Source organism: Stegostoma tigrinum, chromosome 8 (genome assembly GCF_030684315.1).
Source record: "Stegostoma tigrinum isolate sSteTig4 chromosome 8, sSteTig4.hap1, whole genome shotgun sequence".
Classification (NCBI taxonomy): Eukaryota; Metazoa; Chordata; class Chondrichthyes; order Orectolobiformes; family Stegostomatidae; genus Stegostoma; species Stegostoma tigrinum.
In genome coordinates this window covers 91,385,371-91,405,010 of record NC_081361.1, presented here as the reverse complement: position 1 = coordinate 91,405,010, position 19,640 = coordinate 91,385,371, and the positions used below count along the sequence as shown (strand labels likewise).

At 44.1% G+C, this 19,640-nt stretch overlaps 1 protein-coding gene across 5 annotated transcripts in view; it reads right to left on the bottom strand.

Moving 5' to 3' along the window:
• The window catches only part of LOC125456515 (protein BCAP-like), a 78,677-nt gene that overhangs the window by 37,094 nt on the left and 21,943 nt on the right, over nt 1-19,640 (bottom strand). For all 5 annotated transcript variants that reach the window (XM_059648113.1, XM_059648114.1, XM_059648111.1 and 2 more), the window contains exons 6-9: nt 15,056-15,187; nt 9,614-9,688; nt 9,400-9,471; nt 9,191-9,307 (exon numbers count right to left, since the gene is read on the bottom strand). In XM_059648113.1, the coding sequence (XP_059504096.1) occupies nt 9,191-9,307; nt 9,400-9,471; nt 9,614-9,688; nt 15,056-15,187 (396 nt within the window). The remainder of the gene's footprint in view (nt 1-9,190; nt 9,308-9,399; nt 9,472-9,613; nt 9,689-15,055; nt 15,188-19,640) is intronic.

Here is a 19,640-nt window from a genome sequence, read left to right as displayed (position 1 = left end):
TTAAAACCATAAAAAAAAGCAGATATCTGTGGCTGAGATAATAGGAACTGCAGATGCTGGAGAATCCGAGATAACAAAGTGTGGAGCTGGATGAACACAGCAGGCCAAGCAGCATCTTAGGAGCACAAAAAGGTATTGTTTGGCCTGCTGTGTTCATCCAGCTCCACGCTTAGATATCTGTGGCTCCTTAGTGCACACTTCATTTTAAGAAAATTGCATTAACTGCTTGCCTTAAATCTCTCTGACTTTGTCTCCTTCTTACTGTGATCAACCTTTTCGTTATCTGCTCTCTTATATGACTCAGGTCATAATTTAGGTGACAATATTCCTGTGATGTGCTTCAGGAAGCTTTGTTATGTCAAAGGTGCTATGTAGATATACATTTTGGGGGGTAAGGGGTGGTGTAGCAGTAATGTCACTGGGTCTAGTAATCCAGAGATCTGGGTTAATGCTCTGTGGACATGAGTTCAAATCCCATGATATCAGCTGGTGGAATTGAAATTCAGTCAATTCATCTGGAATTGAAAGATAAATCCAAGTGATGGTGATGATGAAACAGCAATTATTTATGTAAAAAACCCAAAATCACTAAGGGAAGGAAATCTACTACCCATACTTAGCCAATTATGTGGGTGACTCTTGACACAAATGTATTTGACTTTTAACTGCCCTCTGAAATGATCTGGTAAGCCAATCAGATCAAGGGGAAAATATGCTGACCTTGTCCATTAGATCCAGTGAAAGAATTTTAATAGAGATAGCAGGAACTGCAGATGCTGGAGAATCTGAGATAACAAGGTGTAGAGCTGGATGAACACAGCAGGCCAAGCAGCATCAGAAGAGCAGGAAAGCTGGCATTCCGGGTCTGGACCCTCCTTTCTGAAGAAGGGTCCAGACCCGGAATGCCAGCCTTCCTGCTCGTCCGATGCTGCTTGGCCTGCTGTGTTCCTCCAGCTCTACACTTTGTTATCTATTTTCAAAGAATTTTAATAATTACTTTATATACAAATCAGCATAGATGGAACACCTTTGAGCCATCCAGTGTCCTCTACCTTTTATTTAGCTACTGTGCCTCTTCATCTGTTCTCCTTTTGACACATCTCAATTGATTTTCCAAGTCTGGTGTTCAATTGTACAATCTTCCTTGGTTTGAGCCAGTTTCATTTCTGTGATTATAGTATCTTGGAATGGCCTTTAAATTGAGGGAAAATATGAAGGCCATGTGAGTTGTGGCTTAGTCTACCTAGGTAGTGGGATTCCTAAAGATTATGTGGAGCCTAGACTGTATGAAAATAAAAGTGCATGGCGTTCACATCTGCAGTCAATGGAAAAGGCAGGTGGCCAGTGTCTATCCTGAAAGTGTCCCCATACCAGGGAAGTGCTAAGAACTTCAGTTTGCAAAAGGATATACTTTGAATTTTCCATTTGAATTCAGAATAGGATAGAGCTGTGGTTTAAAGCACATCTGACTACCGTTCCCACCTGGATACAAGGCCTATGTGGTACATGTTGTCACGGGATAGGGCACTGAGTAAACCATTGTAAAGATTAGGTTCCAGGCTTCCCTTAGTCCCGGCTGGGTTAGTCAGTCAGGGTCTGGGTGGGTTATAGTGGTGTTTAGAGAGACAGAGACAGACAGATAGAGAGACAGAGACAAAGACAGTAAAAGAGACATCAAACAGAGAGTGAAAGAAAGAGGAAAAGAAAGAAGGAGAAACTACAGGTCCAAGTCTTTCTAGTTAACTGTTGCAAAAAGTGGGTAGAATCTCACAATCATAAGACGAACATTGAAAAGGTACAGCACAGGAAAAGGCCCTTTGGCCCACCATGTCTTTACCAACATGGATAATGGGAACTGCAGATGCTGGAGAATCCAAGATAATAAAGTGTGGAGCTGGATGAACGCAGCAGGCCCAGCAGCATTTCAGGAGCATCAGGCTCTCTGATGAAGGGTCTAGGCCCGAAACGTCAGCTTTTGTGCTCCTAAGATGCTGCTTGGCCTGCTGTGTTCATCCAGCTCCACACTTTGTTATCTTTACCAACATTGCTGCTTTTCCAAGATAATCCCCGCTGCCTGCACACAGTCTACATCCCTCTATCTCCTGAATGTTCATGTGTTTGTCGAAATGCATCTTAAACTTTGCTATCATGTCTGATTCTACCACTTCTTCTGGCAACGAGTTCTGGGCACCTACCGCCCTAGGTGTGAAAATACTGCCTCGCACATCACTTCCCTTCTCACTTTAAAACTATGGTCCCTAGTATTTGACATTTCCACCCTGGGAAAAAGACTCTGACTATCCACTCTATCTCTGCCCCTCACAACTTTATACACTACTATCAGGTTGACCCTCAGCCTTTGACAGTCTAGTGCAAACAAATCAGGTTTGTCCAAGCTCTCGTTACAGCTCATACAGTCCAATCCAGGCAATGTCCTGTAAACCCCTTCTGCACCATCTCTAACGCCTTCACATCCTTCCTATAACGTGGCAACCAGAACTGCACACTACACTTAAAGTGTGGCCAAACTAAATAAAGTCTAATACAGCCGCAAGAGATAACAAGGTGTGGAGCTGGATGAACACAGTAGGCTCCTAAGATGCTGCTTGGCCTGCTGTGTTCATCCAGCTCCACACTTTGTTATCTCAGGTTCTCCAGATCTGCAGTTCCCATTATCTCTAATACAGCTGCAATATGATTTGCAAACTTTTATATTCAATGTCCCGACTGATGAATGCCGTACACCTCCTATAGCACCTTTTCCACTGTGTTGCCACTTTCAGGGAGCTGTGGACTTGCACCCAACACCCCTCAGTATATCAGTGCTCCTAAAGGGCCTGACATTGACTGTATGCTTTCCTCTTGCAATTGATCTCCCAAAATGCATCACTTCACACTTGTCTGCATTGAACACTGAATTGAAAAAAAATTGAATCCATGATGAGTTGAAATAGGGCTAGAAAATTCACCTCGTTTGAGCTAGGGTGAGGTTCTCCATCAATACTCTCACTATGAAGAATTATTCTTGGAGCAGACATTAGCAAGGTGACAAAGAAAAAGAACAGAACTAAACCCTTGGGAGCTAAGAATCTCTTAGGACTGATTTGTGGTGAATTTCACATCGACTTATCATCATAGAATCCCCACAGTGTGGAATCAGGCCATTCAGCCAATACCGACCTTCCGAAGAGCATCCCACCTGACCCACCCACTCACCCTATCCCTGCGATCGTGCATTTCCCATTTCTTCACCTCTAATCCACCTCGCCTGAACATCCCTGGACACTACTGACAATTTAGCATGGCCAATCCACCTAACCTGCACAGCTTTGGGCTCTGGGAGGAAACCCTCGCAGACACGGGGAGAATGTGCAAACTGCACACAGACAGTCGCCCGAGGCTGGAATCGAACCCGGGTCCCTGGCGCTGTGAGGCAGCAGTGCTAACCAGTGAGTCACTGTCCCATTTAGTTAAAGGACAACATAACATGTGTGAAGTTTGTTCTTCTGGGTGCTAAAAGTAAAGCAATAGTTAAGTTGTAGGTAAATATTAGAACATAGAACATAGAACAGTACAGCACAGAACAGGCCCTTCAGCCCACAATGTTGTGCCGACCATTGATCCTCATGTATGCACCCTCAAATTTCTGTGACCATATGCATGTCCAGCAGTCTCTTAAATGACCCCAATGACCTTGCTTCCACAACTGCTGCTGGCAACGCATTCCATGCTCTCACAACTCTCTGTGTAAAGAACCCGCCTCTGACATCCCCTCTAAACTTTCCACCAACCAGCTTAAAACAATGACCCCTCGTGCTAGCCATTTCTGCCCTGGGAAATAGTCTCTGGCTATCAACTCTATCTATGCCTCTCATTATCTTGTATACCTCAATTAGGTCCCCTCTCCTCCTCCTTTTCTCCAATGAAAAGAGACCAAGCTCAGTCAACCTCTCTTCATAAGATAAGCCCTCCAGTCCAGGCAGCATCCTGGTAAACCTCCTCTGAACCCTCTCCAAAGCATCCACATCTTTCCTATAATGGGGCGACCAGAACTGGACGCAGTATTCCAAGTGCGGTCTAACCAAAGCTTTATAGAGCTGCAACAAGATCTCACGACTCTTAAACTCAATCCCCCTGTTAATGAAAGCCAAAACACCATATGCTTTCTTAACAACCCTGTCCACTTGGGTGGCCATTTTAAGGGATCTATGTATCTGCACACCAAGATCCCTCTGTTCCTCCACACTGCCAAGAATCCTATCCTTAATCCTGTACTCAGCTTTCAAATTCGACCTTCCAAAATGCACCACCTCACATTTTTCCAGGTTGAACTCCAGGCAACATTAACTTTTGTCCTTTCTTCTCTTAAATGGTGAAATCTTATATCATTGGTTAAGTGAGTGAGATAATGGGAACTGCAGATGCTGGAGAATCCGTGATAACAAAGTGTCGAGCTGGATGAACACAGCAGGCCAAGCAGCATCTTAGGAGCACAAAAGCTGACGTTTCGGGCCTAGACCCTCTGATGAAGTTTCTAGGCTCGAAACATCAACTTCGGTGCTCCTAAGATGCTGCTTGACCTGCTGTGTTCATCCAGCTCCACACATTGTTATCGTTGTTTAAGTACAAGCTTCTTTTTAAAAGTTATTTGCCCCTATATTGATCTAACACAGAATCTTGCAATTGGCATGTCATCTTGCCCTAGAATTACTTGAGAGAGAAATTCTCAACCCTACTTCTGCCAATCACCCTGATTACTTTAAACAAACATCCCTTAACCTTTTCATATCTAGGGGTTGTAACCCAGTCTCCCATTATTATAAGCAATTCTCTCCATCATGACTATATCCCTGCTGAATGATCGAGTATTGTTTGACCATCTGCTGTTCCAGATGTTAATTAGGCAGATAATGTGAAAAGGTGAAAATACAAATCAAATGAAACAGTAATTTGTGTCGATAGCATTTTCTTGCTTTTATAATATACTCAATCAATTTTATAAAACCTCTCAAGTAATTAAGATAAAAGATTAAATATAATAGTGCATTTGTGTTGACATTTAGTTGAGAAATGTCTGGTTTGTCCAATTAGCGGGATCAAAGGTTGTTTCAGAAATTTGAATTGGTGCCATTAGTCTCTGAGGGAGAAGGTTTATTGTTGGGCAATAATGTTTACACACAACATTACAATCACAATCAAACATAATCTGCAGTTGGTTCAAGATTTCAAAGCACAGCCTGTGTCTCTTGTGTCTCAAACCATCTGAATGGTTTTTGATCCTTATCTGAGTCATTCTGTCAAGGTTTCTGTATTTGTACTAGGCTTGGCAATCCTCATTTTAAGCTGAGATAACAAAGTGTGGGGCTGGATGAACACAGCAGGACAAGCAACATCTTAGGGGCACAAAAGCTGATGTTTCGGGCTGTTATCTTGGATTCCCCAGGATCTGCAGTTCCCATTATCTCTCATTTTAAACGGAACCTGTTTAGAATCTGCAAGTTCAGTTGACAGGCTTCTAAAGTGTCACTTGTAGTGAATACTACCATATGAATTACCTGTTCTAATGGAAACCATTGGCTCCACAACAGGAGCAATGAAGTGCTTATTAAGCAATCCCTGGCTAAAAGCTGACATGCAAATTGTGGTTTGGCAAAGAATGAAGAAAGGAAAGCAAATTTTCTGGGAGAAGTTCTTCCTCTTTCTTCGATTGTGTGTCATTTCAGTTCTTAAAGTTGGGACAATGTGCACATCAAAGACACCAATAAACAAGCACCATGTATTTAGCCTGCTGCACAATAGATATGTAGTGTTTGCTCATATTGAGAGAGAGGACAGCTAACCTCTCCAAGGATAAATGCCAGCAGTATATAACTCTAAAATAGGGATTGGTGCCCTCTGTATATACAAATACAGGTCTAACCACTGCTTAATCACTCCACTACAAACAAATTATGTCACAGTCAGAGTCATAAAGCTGTACCGCAGGAAAACAGATGCTTCAATCCAACTCATTCATGCCGACCGGATATCCTAAATTAATCTAGTCCCATTGCCAGCATTAGTCCCTATCCCTCTAAACCCTTCCTGAATGGGCACGGAGCAAAGGGATACAGATCCGTGGACAATAGGCAATAGGTTTAGATAGAAGAGGATCTGGATTGGCACAGGCTTGCAGGGCCGAAAGCCCTGTTCCTGTGCTGTCATTTTCTTTGTTCTTTCTTTATTTATATACCCGTCCAGATGCATTTTAAATGTTGTTATTGTACCAGCCTCCGCCGCTCCCTCATTTCATAACACAAACCACCTTCTGCATGAAAAAGTTGCCCCTTAGGTCCCTTTTAAATCTTTCCCTTTTCACCTTAAACCTATGCCTTCTAGTTTTGGACTCCCCTATCCTGGGGAAAAGACCCTGGCCATTCACCCTATTCATACTCCTCATGATTTTATAAACATCTATAAAGTCACGCCTCAGCCTCCGATGCCCCAGGGAACAGAGCCCCAGCCTATTCAGCCACTCCCTCTAGCTCAAACCCTCCAACCCTGGTAACATCCTTGTAAATCTTTTCTGAACCCTTTCAAGTTCACAACATTATTCTTGTAGCAGGGAGACCAGAATTGAACGCAGTATTTGAAAAATGGCCACACCAATGTCCTGTACAACCTCAACATGACCTCCCAACTCACATACTCAATGCACTGATCATTCAGGCAAGCATACCAAATGCCTTCTTCACTACCCTATCTACCTGCAACTCCACTTTCAAGGAACTATGAACCTGCACTCCAAGGTCTATTTATTCAGCAGCACTCCCCACAACCTTATCATTAAGTGTATAAGTCATGCCCTGATTTGCCTTTCCAAAATACAGCACCTTATATTTATCTAAATAAAACTCCATCTGCCACTCCTCAGTCCCTTGGTCCAGCTAACCAAGATCACATTATACTCTGAGGTAACCTTCTTTTCTGTCCACCACACCACCAACTTTGGTGTCATCGGCAAACTTATTAGCCATACCTCCTATGATGAGAAGCAGTGGATCCAACATCACTGGTCACAGGTCTCCAGTCTGACAAGCAACCCTCCACCACCACCCTCTGTCTTCTTTCTTCAAGCCACTTCTGTATCTAAATGGCTAGTTCTCCCTGTATTCCATGTGCTCTAACCTCGCCAATCAGTCTGCTATGAGGAAGCTTGTCGAATGCCTGACTGAAATCCATTTGGATCACATCCAGGGCTGCGCTCTCATCAATCCACTTCGTTACTACTTCAAAAAACTCAATCAAGTTAATGAGATACATTTTCCCACGCAAAAAGCCATACTGACTCAAGTCTTCAGGCACCTCACCTGTGGCTATCACAGACACAATATCTCAGCAAGGGGCCAAGCAATCACTTCCCTTGCTTCCCACAGAGTTCTAGGGATTTATCCACCTTTATGCATTTTAAGATGTCCACCACCTCCTCGTCTGTAATATGGACATTTTTCAAGATGTCACTATTTATTTCCCCATGTCATCTACCTTCCATATCCTCCTCCACAGTAAACACTGATACAAAATACTCATTTAGTATCTCCCCCACCTCCTGCAGTTCCATACATATATGGTCTTGTTGATTTTTAAGGGGCTCTTCTCCCTCTGTAGTTATTCTTTTGTCCTTAATGTATTTTAGAATCCCTTTGGATTCTCTTTAACCCTATTTGCAAAATCTATTTCATGTCCCTTTTTGTCTTCCTGATTTCCCTCTTAACTATAATCCTACTGCCTTATACTTTTCTAGGGATTTCCCTGGGACAACTGGTGCTCGAATTAGAGATAGCAAGAACTGCAGATGCTGGAGTCAGAGATAACAAAGTGTGGAGCTGGAGGAACACAGCAAGCCAGGCAGCATCAGAGGAACAGGAAAGTTGGCATTTCAGGGGTCTGAAGAAATGTCCTGGCCCAGAACGTCAACTTTCCTGCTCCTCTGATGCTGCCTGATCCACTGTGTTCCTCCAGCTCCACACTGTGTTATCTCTGGTGCTGGAATTAGCTGTGCTTTTTTTTCTGTAACAGCTTAAGAAATAGGAGCAGGGGTAGATAATTCAGCCCCTCAAGCCTGGTCTGCTATTTAGTCCAATCAGCTGATCTGATCTCAGACTCAAATTCACTTTCCTGCCCGCTTTACAGAAAACCTTGAAGCCATTACTAATTACTATCATTCAATTTCATTCATAAGATGCTAGCATTGCCAACAAGGCAAGAATTTATCAGCCATCCCTAAACATTTTTGAGAAGGCTCAACAAAACCAGGCTGAACAAATTATGAACAAATTCCGAAGTGTTAACCCTTGTTCTCTCTCCACAAATGCTGCACATCTTGTTGATCATTTCCAGCATTTTGGTGCTGTCATTTTCAAGAGTTATTAAGTTGTGGTGCTTGAAAGGCAGAATTATTCACATCAATAACGTGCATATACACAACATCTTTAAATGTGGTAAAATGTCCTAAAGAGCTATCAAATCCATTGCACACAGATCAGTTCTTTATGTATACTGATGAGTGCCAAGTTCATTTTCTGTGTCATGTCACTGGCTTAATATCAGATTTCCAGGCAAAGAATGAGACTTTTATTGGTCACATGTTGAGATATCACATTCAAATCGTATTTACATATCATCTTATTTCATGTACTAATATATGATCTATAGAAAATAAATAAAGCCCCAAAGAACTGCAGATGCTGTATATCAAAAACAAAAACTGGAATTGCTGGATAAACTCAGCAGGTCTGGCAGCATTTGTGGAGAGAAATCAGAGTTAACATTTTGGGTCCGGTGGCTCTTTCTCAGAACCAATGGAAGCTGGGAAAATGTCACTTTATCTGCAGAAGATAGGGTTGGGGGAGGGGGTAAAGAGCAAACGACAGGTGGGGCTAGGGCCCAAAGAGAGAGAACAGCTGCACAGATGACTATCAATCTGGCTAGGAGGGTGAATAACTATTAATGGAGGCTATCAGTGGCTTTGGAGTTATCTACAGAGTTTTTCAAGTTGAAAAAGTCATAGGCAGTCATTTTCCTCAACTGTCTCAAATTTTCTACTGTGTTTGTCAACTGTAATAATAATTCTGGACAGGATGATATTCTGTAACATTTAATTTTCTTGAAATTTTATTCAAGATTTGCCATATTTGGCAGAACAACTTGCCATGATCTGACGTGACATTCTGTTGTTTCTGACTTCTTTGTTTCCAAGCTGCCCTTGTAGACGAGCTTGGGTTGCTTCAACAGACTTTGACAGTTGCTTTACAAAGCAAAAATTAACCTGGAAATAAAGTGAAATTTGCATTAATTAACCCCCATGAGCAATTATTAATTTATTCTGGTTAAGTAAGAATAATTCTGTTATCCTTGTACCTTTTCCATCTGACAAAGCTCCAAAGCTTCTTTAGCATTTTTCTCAACATCCTGCAGCCTTCTTTTTAAATGCTGCAAAACAATTTTTTTTTGAAGTCAGAAGCTATTACAATGCGAAAACCAGTAACTGTTGTGAAATTACCCATTTTAAAATGTTTAGTGCAATTTTGAACAATTTATCTATTTTTAGGAACGATGAAAGTAAAATACTTACAATATTTTCAGTTTCACATCTTGTCAGCTTCTGTGTCAACACTTCAACTTGGCTGTTGGTACAATCCATACAAGGCTAGAATGATAAGCTTAGATCAGAATGTGGCCTCACATTCCCAAAGAAGTAGACATAGCAACTGCAACTGCCGAAAAATTCCATTATCCTTACATCTCATCCACAATAACTTTGGAAAGCCCATGTCAAATAATCATTGCAGTCATAAATTATCCCCCTACTTCTGAATTTGAGTCAATTCCTCCTCTCATGAAATTAACTCTAGGTACTAGTTATAAATTCCATAGGGCACTATTAGGAATCTTAGTGAGACATTGTGCAGATGATAGGTTGGGTAATGGAAGAAATTAAATCTCATTATATTGCTAAATTGATACTTTTCCTTTTAATAAAATTATGACAGCCTACTTTAGCTGAGGGTAGTTGGAGTTATGAAACTGAGTATTAAACAGGTCAGCATTTATTCAAATAGAATCCATCTGAATGCCCAACTGGCACAACAAAAGCAGCAAAAATATCTATTACCGCAAAATAGCTACTGCATTTGACTACATGATAGTGACTGTATTCCCAAAATAGCAAGTTGTGTGAGAGACATCTGGAGTGGAATGGGGCAGGAATCAGGAGCTGGGAATGTTCCTGGTTCCCAAACCTGCCTCTGGTTGGAAGCATTCACTCACTGAGTTTTTGGATGGAATGCACCCCTGGTTGGCAGGGAAGTAGGTTTCCTGTCCAAGGATGAGGGGTAGGCTTTGGCAAATTAAGGGTGGGCCAGGGAACCTTTCAGATTAATAGAAGCACATGGCTACAATACAAGGTAAGTAACTAAGGCAGGACTACAACAGGAAGGTGACTTACTGGCCACTTCTTTGGTAAATAAATTATACGACACCAAAAGCAGCAAAGCTATCGCTGTTGGGAGACTCTTATGACACAGAGAAACCTTTAATTATACCCATCCTTGAACAGGCAGACCTCATAAGGCTGTGTGACACTGTCCCCCAGCCTTCCACCAAATGCTGGGCTCCAGACAGTTAATCTGCCCCTCCACATTTCAGGAAATCGAAGTCTGACTCGAAAATGCCTGCTGGGTTCCGTTAACAACTGCTTACAAGGTTCTTAATGAGCCTGTTGGCTGCCTGGCTTAAATTAACACACTTAAGAGAATTAAATGTGTGTTTTTTTAATTATCAACAAATCTATCTTGAAAATATTCCACGACTCTGGGTGAAAGACTACAGGGAGAAAGATTAAGGGGAAAAGTTTTACACGGCAAACAAACATTGGGTTACACAATCTACAGGAATGTGTTGGAAGGAGGTAATTCCCTTCCAATATTTCTCAGGCAGGGCTCCTTATATTGAAGGGTGTGCTACAGTGTTCGACCTTTTGGCTAAAATCAAATATCAATTTGTGAGTCATCAGACCCATTGAGATCATCGCTGGATTGTGATTGGATGTTAGAGGACTGTTGGTTGAGCTGATCCTCTATTGGTGCATCTTTATGCTGGCTTCGGCCTAATGCCAATGTAGGGAAAAGCCAATCTTGAGCTATGGCCTCAGCAAGCACCCGTGCCCCAGGGCAGGGGGTCTGGAGCACAGTCAGGATGACTGTGAAGAAGGTGGAAGAAAGCATACAGGTCAATTTAGAAATGTCAGACAATGAGAGTGTTTCCTGAATGTATCTGAGAAGAAAGGAAATGATGGTTCTCTCTCTGCTGAATGCAGTACCATTGTAGCTGCATGGTAGAGTTGGATGGTCACCATCCAAATGTATAACTGCTGTGTGCCAACAGTCAATAAACTGATCTTCCTGGGAAGGATTATGCAAGTGGGCAGTAGCAGCAATGATCTGACAGGCCCCTTTGGGATATGGACTGGCAAATGGAAAGTCAAGTTAATCCTGAGGCATATCTGATGGGAACATTGTCCAACTGCCGTCCAGCTTTGCGATTGGTGGGAGCCAAGATTATCTGACAATTGGGGGGCAGACCAGGGTCCGTGAAAGCTGTTGGAGGTCAGGGCACATGAATGGTGGCAGGGTACATGATGGTGGAGTGCAAGGTGACGCTGTAAGGAGGAGGGGCACCTGACCAAGGTCTGCTGACAGGCACAGGGCTGCTACCTGTACGGGGAAGTGAACCACCTGTATAAGGTGTGCCCAAGACAAGGGGCCACACACACTCAGATCGTGAGCAGTAGCAACATGAGCCAAGACATGCTCCCTGCCACCCCCAACCAAATGACGGAAAGGTACCACCCTCCAGCAGGAAAAACAAAGCGAGGGCTGTGCAGAAGGGGGGATGGGATGCAGAGGGGAGGCAGGAAGCCAACATCAGAGTTAATGGAGGAGGAGGTGACAAAAGAGTCGGGTGAGTGGAAAATAGTCAACATAGAACATTGAAAAGTACAGCACAGTACAGGCCCTTCCACCCATGATGTTGTGCCATGGAATAATCCTAATCCAAAAATAAAATAACCTAATCTACATTCCCCTCAATTCACTGCTGTCCATGCGCATGTCCAGCAGTCGCTTAAATGTCACTAATGACTCTGCTTCCACGACTACCACTGGTAAACTATTCCATGCGCTCACAACTCTCTGGGTGAAGAACCTCCCTCTGATGTCTCCTCTATACCTTCCTCCTAACACCTTAAAACTATGACTCCTCGTGGCAGTCAATCCTGCCCTGAGTAAAAGTCTCTGGCTATCGACTCTATCCATGCCTCTCATTACCTCATACATCTCGATCAGGTCACCGCTCTTCCTCCTTCTCTCCAGAGAGAAAAGTCTGAGCTCAGTCAACCTCTCCTCGTAAGACAAGCCCTCCAGTCCAGGCAGCATCCTGGTAAACCTCCTTTGCACCCTCTCCAAAGCCTCCACATCTTTCCCATAATAGGGCAACCAGAACTGGACACAATATTCCAAGTGTGGTCTCACCAGGGTTTTGTAGAGCTGCAGCATAACCTTGTGGCTCTTAAACTCAATACCCCTGTTAATGAAAGCCAAAACACCATATGCTTTCTGAACAACCTTATCCACTTGGGTAGCAACTTTGAGAAAGCTATGCACTTGAACACCAAGATCCCGCTGTTCCTCCACACTGCCGAGAATCCTGCCTTTAATCCTATATTCAGCATTTAAGTTTGACCTTCCAAAATGCATCACTTCACATTTATCCAGGTTGAACTCCATCCGCCATTTCTCAGCCCAGCTCGGCATTCTGTCAATGTCTCGCTGAAGCCTGCAATAGCCCTTGATACTATCAACAGCACCTCCAATCTTTGTGTCATCAGCAAACATACTAACCCACCCCTCAACCTCCTCATCCAAGTCATTTATAAAAACTACAAAGAGCAGAGGCCCAAGAACAGAGCCCTGTGGGACACCACTCAGCACTGACCTCCAGGCAGAATGCTTACCATCTACAACCACTCTCGGCCTCCTCGCAGCCAATCAATTCTGAATCCAGACAGCCAAATCACCCTGTATCCCATACCTCCTGACTTTATGAATGAGCCTGCCGTGGGAAACCTTATTAAATGCCTTACTGAAGTCCATGTACACCACATCCACTGCTCGATCCTCGTCAACCTGTCTCGTGACTTCCTCAAAGAACTCAATAAGATTTGCAAGCATGACCTGCCCCTCACAAAGCCATGCTGACTCCCTTTAATCACGCTATGCTTTTCCAAATAGTCATAAAATCCTATCCCTCAGAATTCTTTCCAAAACCTTGCTGACCACAGACGTAAGACTGACTGGTCTGTAATTTCCAGGGATTTCCCTATTCCCTTTCTTGAAAAGAGGAACAACATTTGCCTCCCTCCAATCTTCCGGTACGACTCCCGTGGAGAGTGAGGAAGAAAAGATCTTCGCCAGTGGCTTAGCAACCTCCTTTCTCACTTCCCAGAGCAACCTGGTAAATCTGGTCTGGCCCTGGGGACTTATCAATCCTAATGTTTGCCAAAATTTCCAGCACATCAACTTCCTCAATCTTGATCTGTTCAAGCCTGTTTTCCTGCTTCTCAAAATTCTCATTCACAACAAGGTCCCTTTCCTTAGTGAAAACCAAAGCAAAAAGCTCATTTAGGGCTTCCTCTATCTGCTCAGACTCCACGCACAAGTTCCCTATGCTATCCCTGATTGGCCCTACCTTCTCCCTGATCATTCTCTTATTCCTCACATATGAGTAAAATGCCTTCAGATTCTCCCTGATCCTTCCTGCCAAGCCTTTTTCGTGCCCCCTCCTGGTCCTCCTCAGTCCACTTCAGAGCTCCTTCCGAGCAAGCCTGTAATCCTCTAAAGCTGTGCAAGACCCTTGCTTCCTCCACCTTACATACGATGCCTTTTTCTTTTTGACAAGAAGCACCTCTGTACCCGTCATCCAAGGCTCCTTAATCTTACCCTTTCTTACCTGTCTCAGGGGAACAAATTTATACATCACTCACAACAACTGCTCCTTAAACAGCCTCCACATGTCTGCTGTGCCCTTTCTGTGGAACAATTGCTCCCAGTCTGTACTTCCCAACTCCTATCTGATGGCGTCATTAGTTTCCTTGGTCAAGGGGAAAGAGAAAAATATAACTTTGCCAGGTCCCCAAAAGGCCCACAGTAACGGAACGGGGAGGGGCAGCTGCACAGCGGACATAGTAGCAGCTCCTCAGACAAAGGGGACTTACCAAGGGAGGGCCACCAATGGAAGAGGAGGGATCAAGGGTAGCAGGGAGAAGGAGACGAGCATCTCCACCCCAACCACCACACGAAAATGGCGGATGCCAGGAGGGGCGCTGTGAAACCCAGCCCCCCACTGTCAGGAACCAAGGGGGTTCCTCCACATCACAGCTCTGGGCAGCTGGGGCAAGCAAGGTTTGGAGGAAGGAGTAGGAGATAACATTCCCCTGTCGGACTCCGGACCAGACATTCTCGGCTTTGTCCTCGTTGCCATGAAGCCAGGCCAGGGAAATAGCCCCAGGGAGGAGCTGGACAGCTGGCCGAGCCCTGCAAGGGTCCAACAGTTCCTCTACACAATGGGCATGTAGGCACTACTCCACTGGTAACAACTTGGGTAAATGGGCTGTAGATTTTACCAATTTTGCCGAGTGCTAAATCCTGATTCACTGCTTGAATTTCCTCTACTTTTGATGAAGAGCCTGCCCTGTTTTTGCCATGATGTGTGTTGATTTTTATTACCTTTCCATCGTATTTTCATTGTCAAACTCTCAATCTGCAGTCAGCGACTTACCCAGAACATAACAATCGTGGGACTTCCCTTTGTCTGAAAAGTGCTCAACACAGTGTTATTTTTCATATTTACAATCGATCTCCCCCCGCCCCGTTATTCTGCTACTTCAAGGATGTAACTTTATCCGAAGTCATTCGACTGATGTTTTTTGGGCAGGGGGTGTCAACAATGTTTGTCCTACCTCAGAATTCCATTGCTCCCTTAAGAGATATTGTAACTTTTGAGTTGCAATCTTGAAATTTTCCAGTTTCTCCAAAAACATGTTATTTTCTTCAGTAAATCCACTAAAACCTGAGGCTGGAAGTTGATTCACCTACAAAGATGGTAAGAAACACTGGGCTAAATTAATTTTTATTTTCTTATAGAACTTACAGACAGACACAGGCATTCAGTGCTGGTGTTTACATTCCTCGTCTTATCTCTTTTCTTCCAACCCTAGCAACATTCAGTAAGAACAGAGAAGATGGTAAAAGGGGTGGAGGTGTGGCATTGTTGGTCAAGGACAGTATTACAGTTGCAGAAAGGATGTTTGGGGACTTGTCAACTGCGGTAGTATCGGCTGGGGTTAGAAACAGGAAAGGAGAGGTCACCCTGTTGGGAGTTTTCTATAGGCCGCCGAATAGTTCCAGAGATGTAGAGGAAAGGGTAGCAAAGATGATTCTCGATAGGAGTGAGAGAGACAGGGTAGTTGTCATGGGTGACTTCAACTTTCCAAATATTGACTGGGAACACGATAGTTCGAGTATTATAGATGGGTCAGTTTTTGTCCAGTATGTGCAGGAAGGCTTCCTGGCACAGTATGTAGATAGGCCAACAAGGGGCGAAGCCACATTAGATTTGGTAGTGGGTAATGAGCCTGGCCAGGTGTTAGATTTGGAAGTAGGTGAGCACTTTGGTGATAGCGATCACAATTCTGTTATGTTTACTTCAGTGATGGATAGGGATAGGTGTATACCACTGGGCAAGAGTTATAACTGGGGGAAAAGCAATTACGATGAGATTAGGCAAGATTTAGGGAGCATAGGATGGGGAAGGAAACTGCAGGGGATGGGCACATTAGAAATGTGGAGCTTATTCAAGGAAAAGTTCCTGTGTGTCCTAGATAAGTATGTACCTGTCAGGCAGGGAGAAAGTTGTAGAGCACGGGAGCCGTGATTTATGAAGGAGGTGGAATCTCTGGTCAAGAGGAAGAAGAAGGCTTATGTTAGGATGAGATGTGAAGGCTCAGTTAGGGCGCTTGAGGGCTACGAGGTAGCCAGGAAAGACCTAAAAAGAGAGCTCAGAAGAGCCAGGAGGAGACATGAGAAGTTGTTAGCGGATAAACCCTAAGGCTTTCTATAGGTATTTATGGAATAAAAGAATGACGAAAGTAAGATTAGGCCCAATCAAGGATAGTAGTGAGAAGTTGTGTGTGGAGTCAGATGAGATAGGGGAAGTGCTAAATGAATATTTTTCAACAGTATTCACTCTAGGAAATGACAATGTTGTCGAGGAGAATACTGAGATACAGGCTACTAGACTAGGTGGGATTAAGGTTCACAAGGGAGAGGTATTAGAAATCCTACAGAGGGTAAAGATAGATAAGTCCCCTGGGCCGGATGGGATTTATCCTAGGATCCGCTGGGAAGCCAGGGAGGAGATTGCCAAGCCTTTGGCATTGATCTTTAAATCGTCATTGTCTTCAGGAATAGTGCCAGACGACTGGAGGATAGCAAATGTGGTTCCCCTGTTCAAGAAGGGGAGTAGAGACAACCCTGGTAATTATAGACCAGTGAGCCTTACCTCAGTTGTTGGTAAAGTGTTGGAAAAGGTTATAAGGGATAGGATTTATAATCATCTAGAACAGAATAAATTTATTAGGGATAGTCAGCACGGTTTTGTGAAGGGAAGGTCGTGCCTCACAAACCTTATTGAGTTCTTTGAGAAGGTGACCAAACTGGTAGATGAGAGTAAACCGGTTGATGTGGTATATATGGATTTCAGCAAGGTGTTCGATAAGGTTCCCCACAGTAGGCTATTGTACAAAATGCGGAGGAATGGATTTGTAGGAGATATAGCAGTTTGGATCGGAAATTGGCTTGCTGAAAGAAGACAGAGGGTGGTAGCTGATGGGAAATGTTCATCCTGGAGACCAGTTACTAGTGGTGTACCGCAAGGGTCAGTGTTGGGTCCACTGCTGTTTGACATTTTTATAAATGACCTGGATGAGGGCGTAGAAGGATGAGTTAGTAAATTTGCAGACGACACTAAGGTCGGAGGAGTTGTGGATAGTGATGAAGGATGCTGTAGGTTGCAGAGAGACATAGATGAGCTGCAGAGCTGGGCTGAGAGGTGGCAAATGGAGTTTAATGCAGAAAAGTGTGAGGTGATGCACTTTGGTAGGAGTAACCGGAAGGCAAAGTACTGGGCTAATGGTAAGATTCTTGGTAGTGTAGATGAGCAGAGAGATCTCGGTGTCCACGTACACAGATCCTTGAAAGTTGCCACCCAGGTTGACAGGGCTGTTAAGAAGGCATACCGTGTTTTAGCTTTTATTAATAGAGGGATCGAGTTCTGGAACCAAGAATTTATGGTGAAGCTGTACAAAACTCTGGTGCAGCCGCACTTGGAGTATTGTGTACAGTTCTGGTTGCCGCATTATAAGAAGGATGTGGAAGCTTTGGAAAAGGTGCAGAGGAGATTTACTATGATGTTGCCTGGTATGGAGGGAAGGTCTTACGAGGAAAGGCTGAGGGACTTGAGGCTGTTTTCATTAGAGAGAAGAAGGTTGAGAGGTGACTTAATTGAAAGATATAAAATAATCAGAGGGTTAGATAGGGTGGATAGGGAGAGCCTTTTTCCTCGGATGGTGACGGCGAGCACGAGGGGGCATAGCTTTAAATTGAGGGGTGAAAGATATAGGACAGATGTCAGAGGTAGTTTCTTTACTCAGAGAGTAGTAAGGGAATGGAATGCTTTGCCTGCAACGGTAGTAGATTCACCAACTTTAAGTACATTTAAGTCATCATTGGGCAAGCATATGGACGTACATGGAATAGTGTAGGTTAGATGGACTTGAGATCGGTATGACAGGTTGGCACAACATCGAGGGCCGAAGGGCCTGTACTGTGCTGTAATGTTCTATCTATCCCCTCCTCCCACCTCAAGCCGCACCTCCATCTCCTACCTGCTAACCTCATCCCACCCCCTTGACCTGTCCGTCCTTCATGGGCTGACCTATCCCCTCCCTACCTCCCCACCTATACTCTCCTCTGCACCTATCTTCTCCTCTATCCACCTTCAGTCCTCCTCCCCCTCTCTCCCTATCTATTTCAGAATTCTCTCCCCATCCCCGTTTTCTGATGAAGGGTCCAGGCCGAAAACGTCAGCTTTTGTGCTCCTGAGATGCTGTTTGGCCTGCTGTGTTCATCCAGCCCCACACTTTGTTATCTTGGATTTAAACAGGATATAGCTGTGACTGTGGCTGGAACAACATGACTGTGAATGGGGGAAGGCAGAGAAGAGAGGCCAAACAAGGAAGACAGTGGGTTAAAGGGCAGGGACGAGCAAGGAAAGGGACTGTGAATAGTGAGGGGAATGGGGAGAGAGGTATGGAGAGGGTAAGAAGGGGGAGGGGAAACTTCCCATGCTATTCCACCATCTCACATCCTGACTCTTCCCCCTGTCCTCCCTGCACACTCCTCAACTGAACCAAGTTTCAATGTTTTGTGCTTCTTCTCTGCACACATTATGTGCTCTTTCTAAATGCCTTTTGAGACAAAAACTGCTGTATGGCTACAGAATCAGAGCAGCCTTTGCAAAGGATGCCATCGAAATATCGCGGAGATGATTTGATAGGTTCGGAATTGTGCACGTCCAGGTTAGCCGCACATGTAGTTGTGAGTGTTAGCAAAACGCTGCCCAATTTTATACTGTGTTGATAAGTTCTACAGCCTCCCGCAAGAGGAAGCATCGAAAACAGGTGCAGGAGTCGGCCATTCAGCCCTTCGAGCCTGCACCACCATGCTGATCCTGCAATTTCTTTATTCCACTCCCCCCTCTCTCCATGCCCCTTAATCCCGTTAGCCACTAGGGCCACATCCAGCTCCCTCTTGAATATATCCAATGAACTGGCCCCAACAGCTTTCTGTGGTAAAGCATTCCACAGGCTCACAACTCACTGAATGAAGAAATTCTCCCTTATCTCATTATGAATGGCTTACCCCTTATTCTTAGACTGAGTCCTAGGTCTGGACGTCCCCCATATTGGGAACATTCTTACCACATCTAGCCCATCCAGTCCCATAAGGATTTTATATGTTTCTGTGAGATGTCCCCCCATTGCTCTAAATCGCAGTGAGTACAAGCCAAGTTGATCCAATTTTTCTTCAAATGTCTATCCTGCCATCCCAGAAATCAGTCTGGTGAATGTTCACTGGGCTCCCTCAATAGCAAGAATATCCTTCCTCAGACTAGAAGGCCAAAACTGCACGCAATACTTAAGGTGCGGCCTCACCAAGGCTCTACATAACATCCTTCCATCACCAAACAAAACTCAAGAACTGCAGATGGTAGAAATCAGAAATGGATGCTTTGCAGAGCACCTATGTTCCCTCTGCTGAATTGACCCTAAGCTTTTGGTTGCCTGCCATTTCAACACAGCATCATGATCCCTGGCCAACATCTATGTCTCGGGTTTGCTACATTGCTCTAGTGAAGCTCAGCGCAAACTACAAGAACAACATCTAATTTCCTCGAGACCCTGAAGGACTCAACTTCAAATTCAA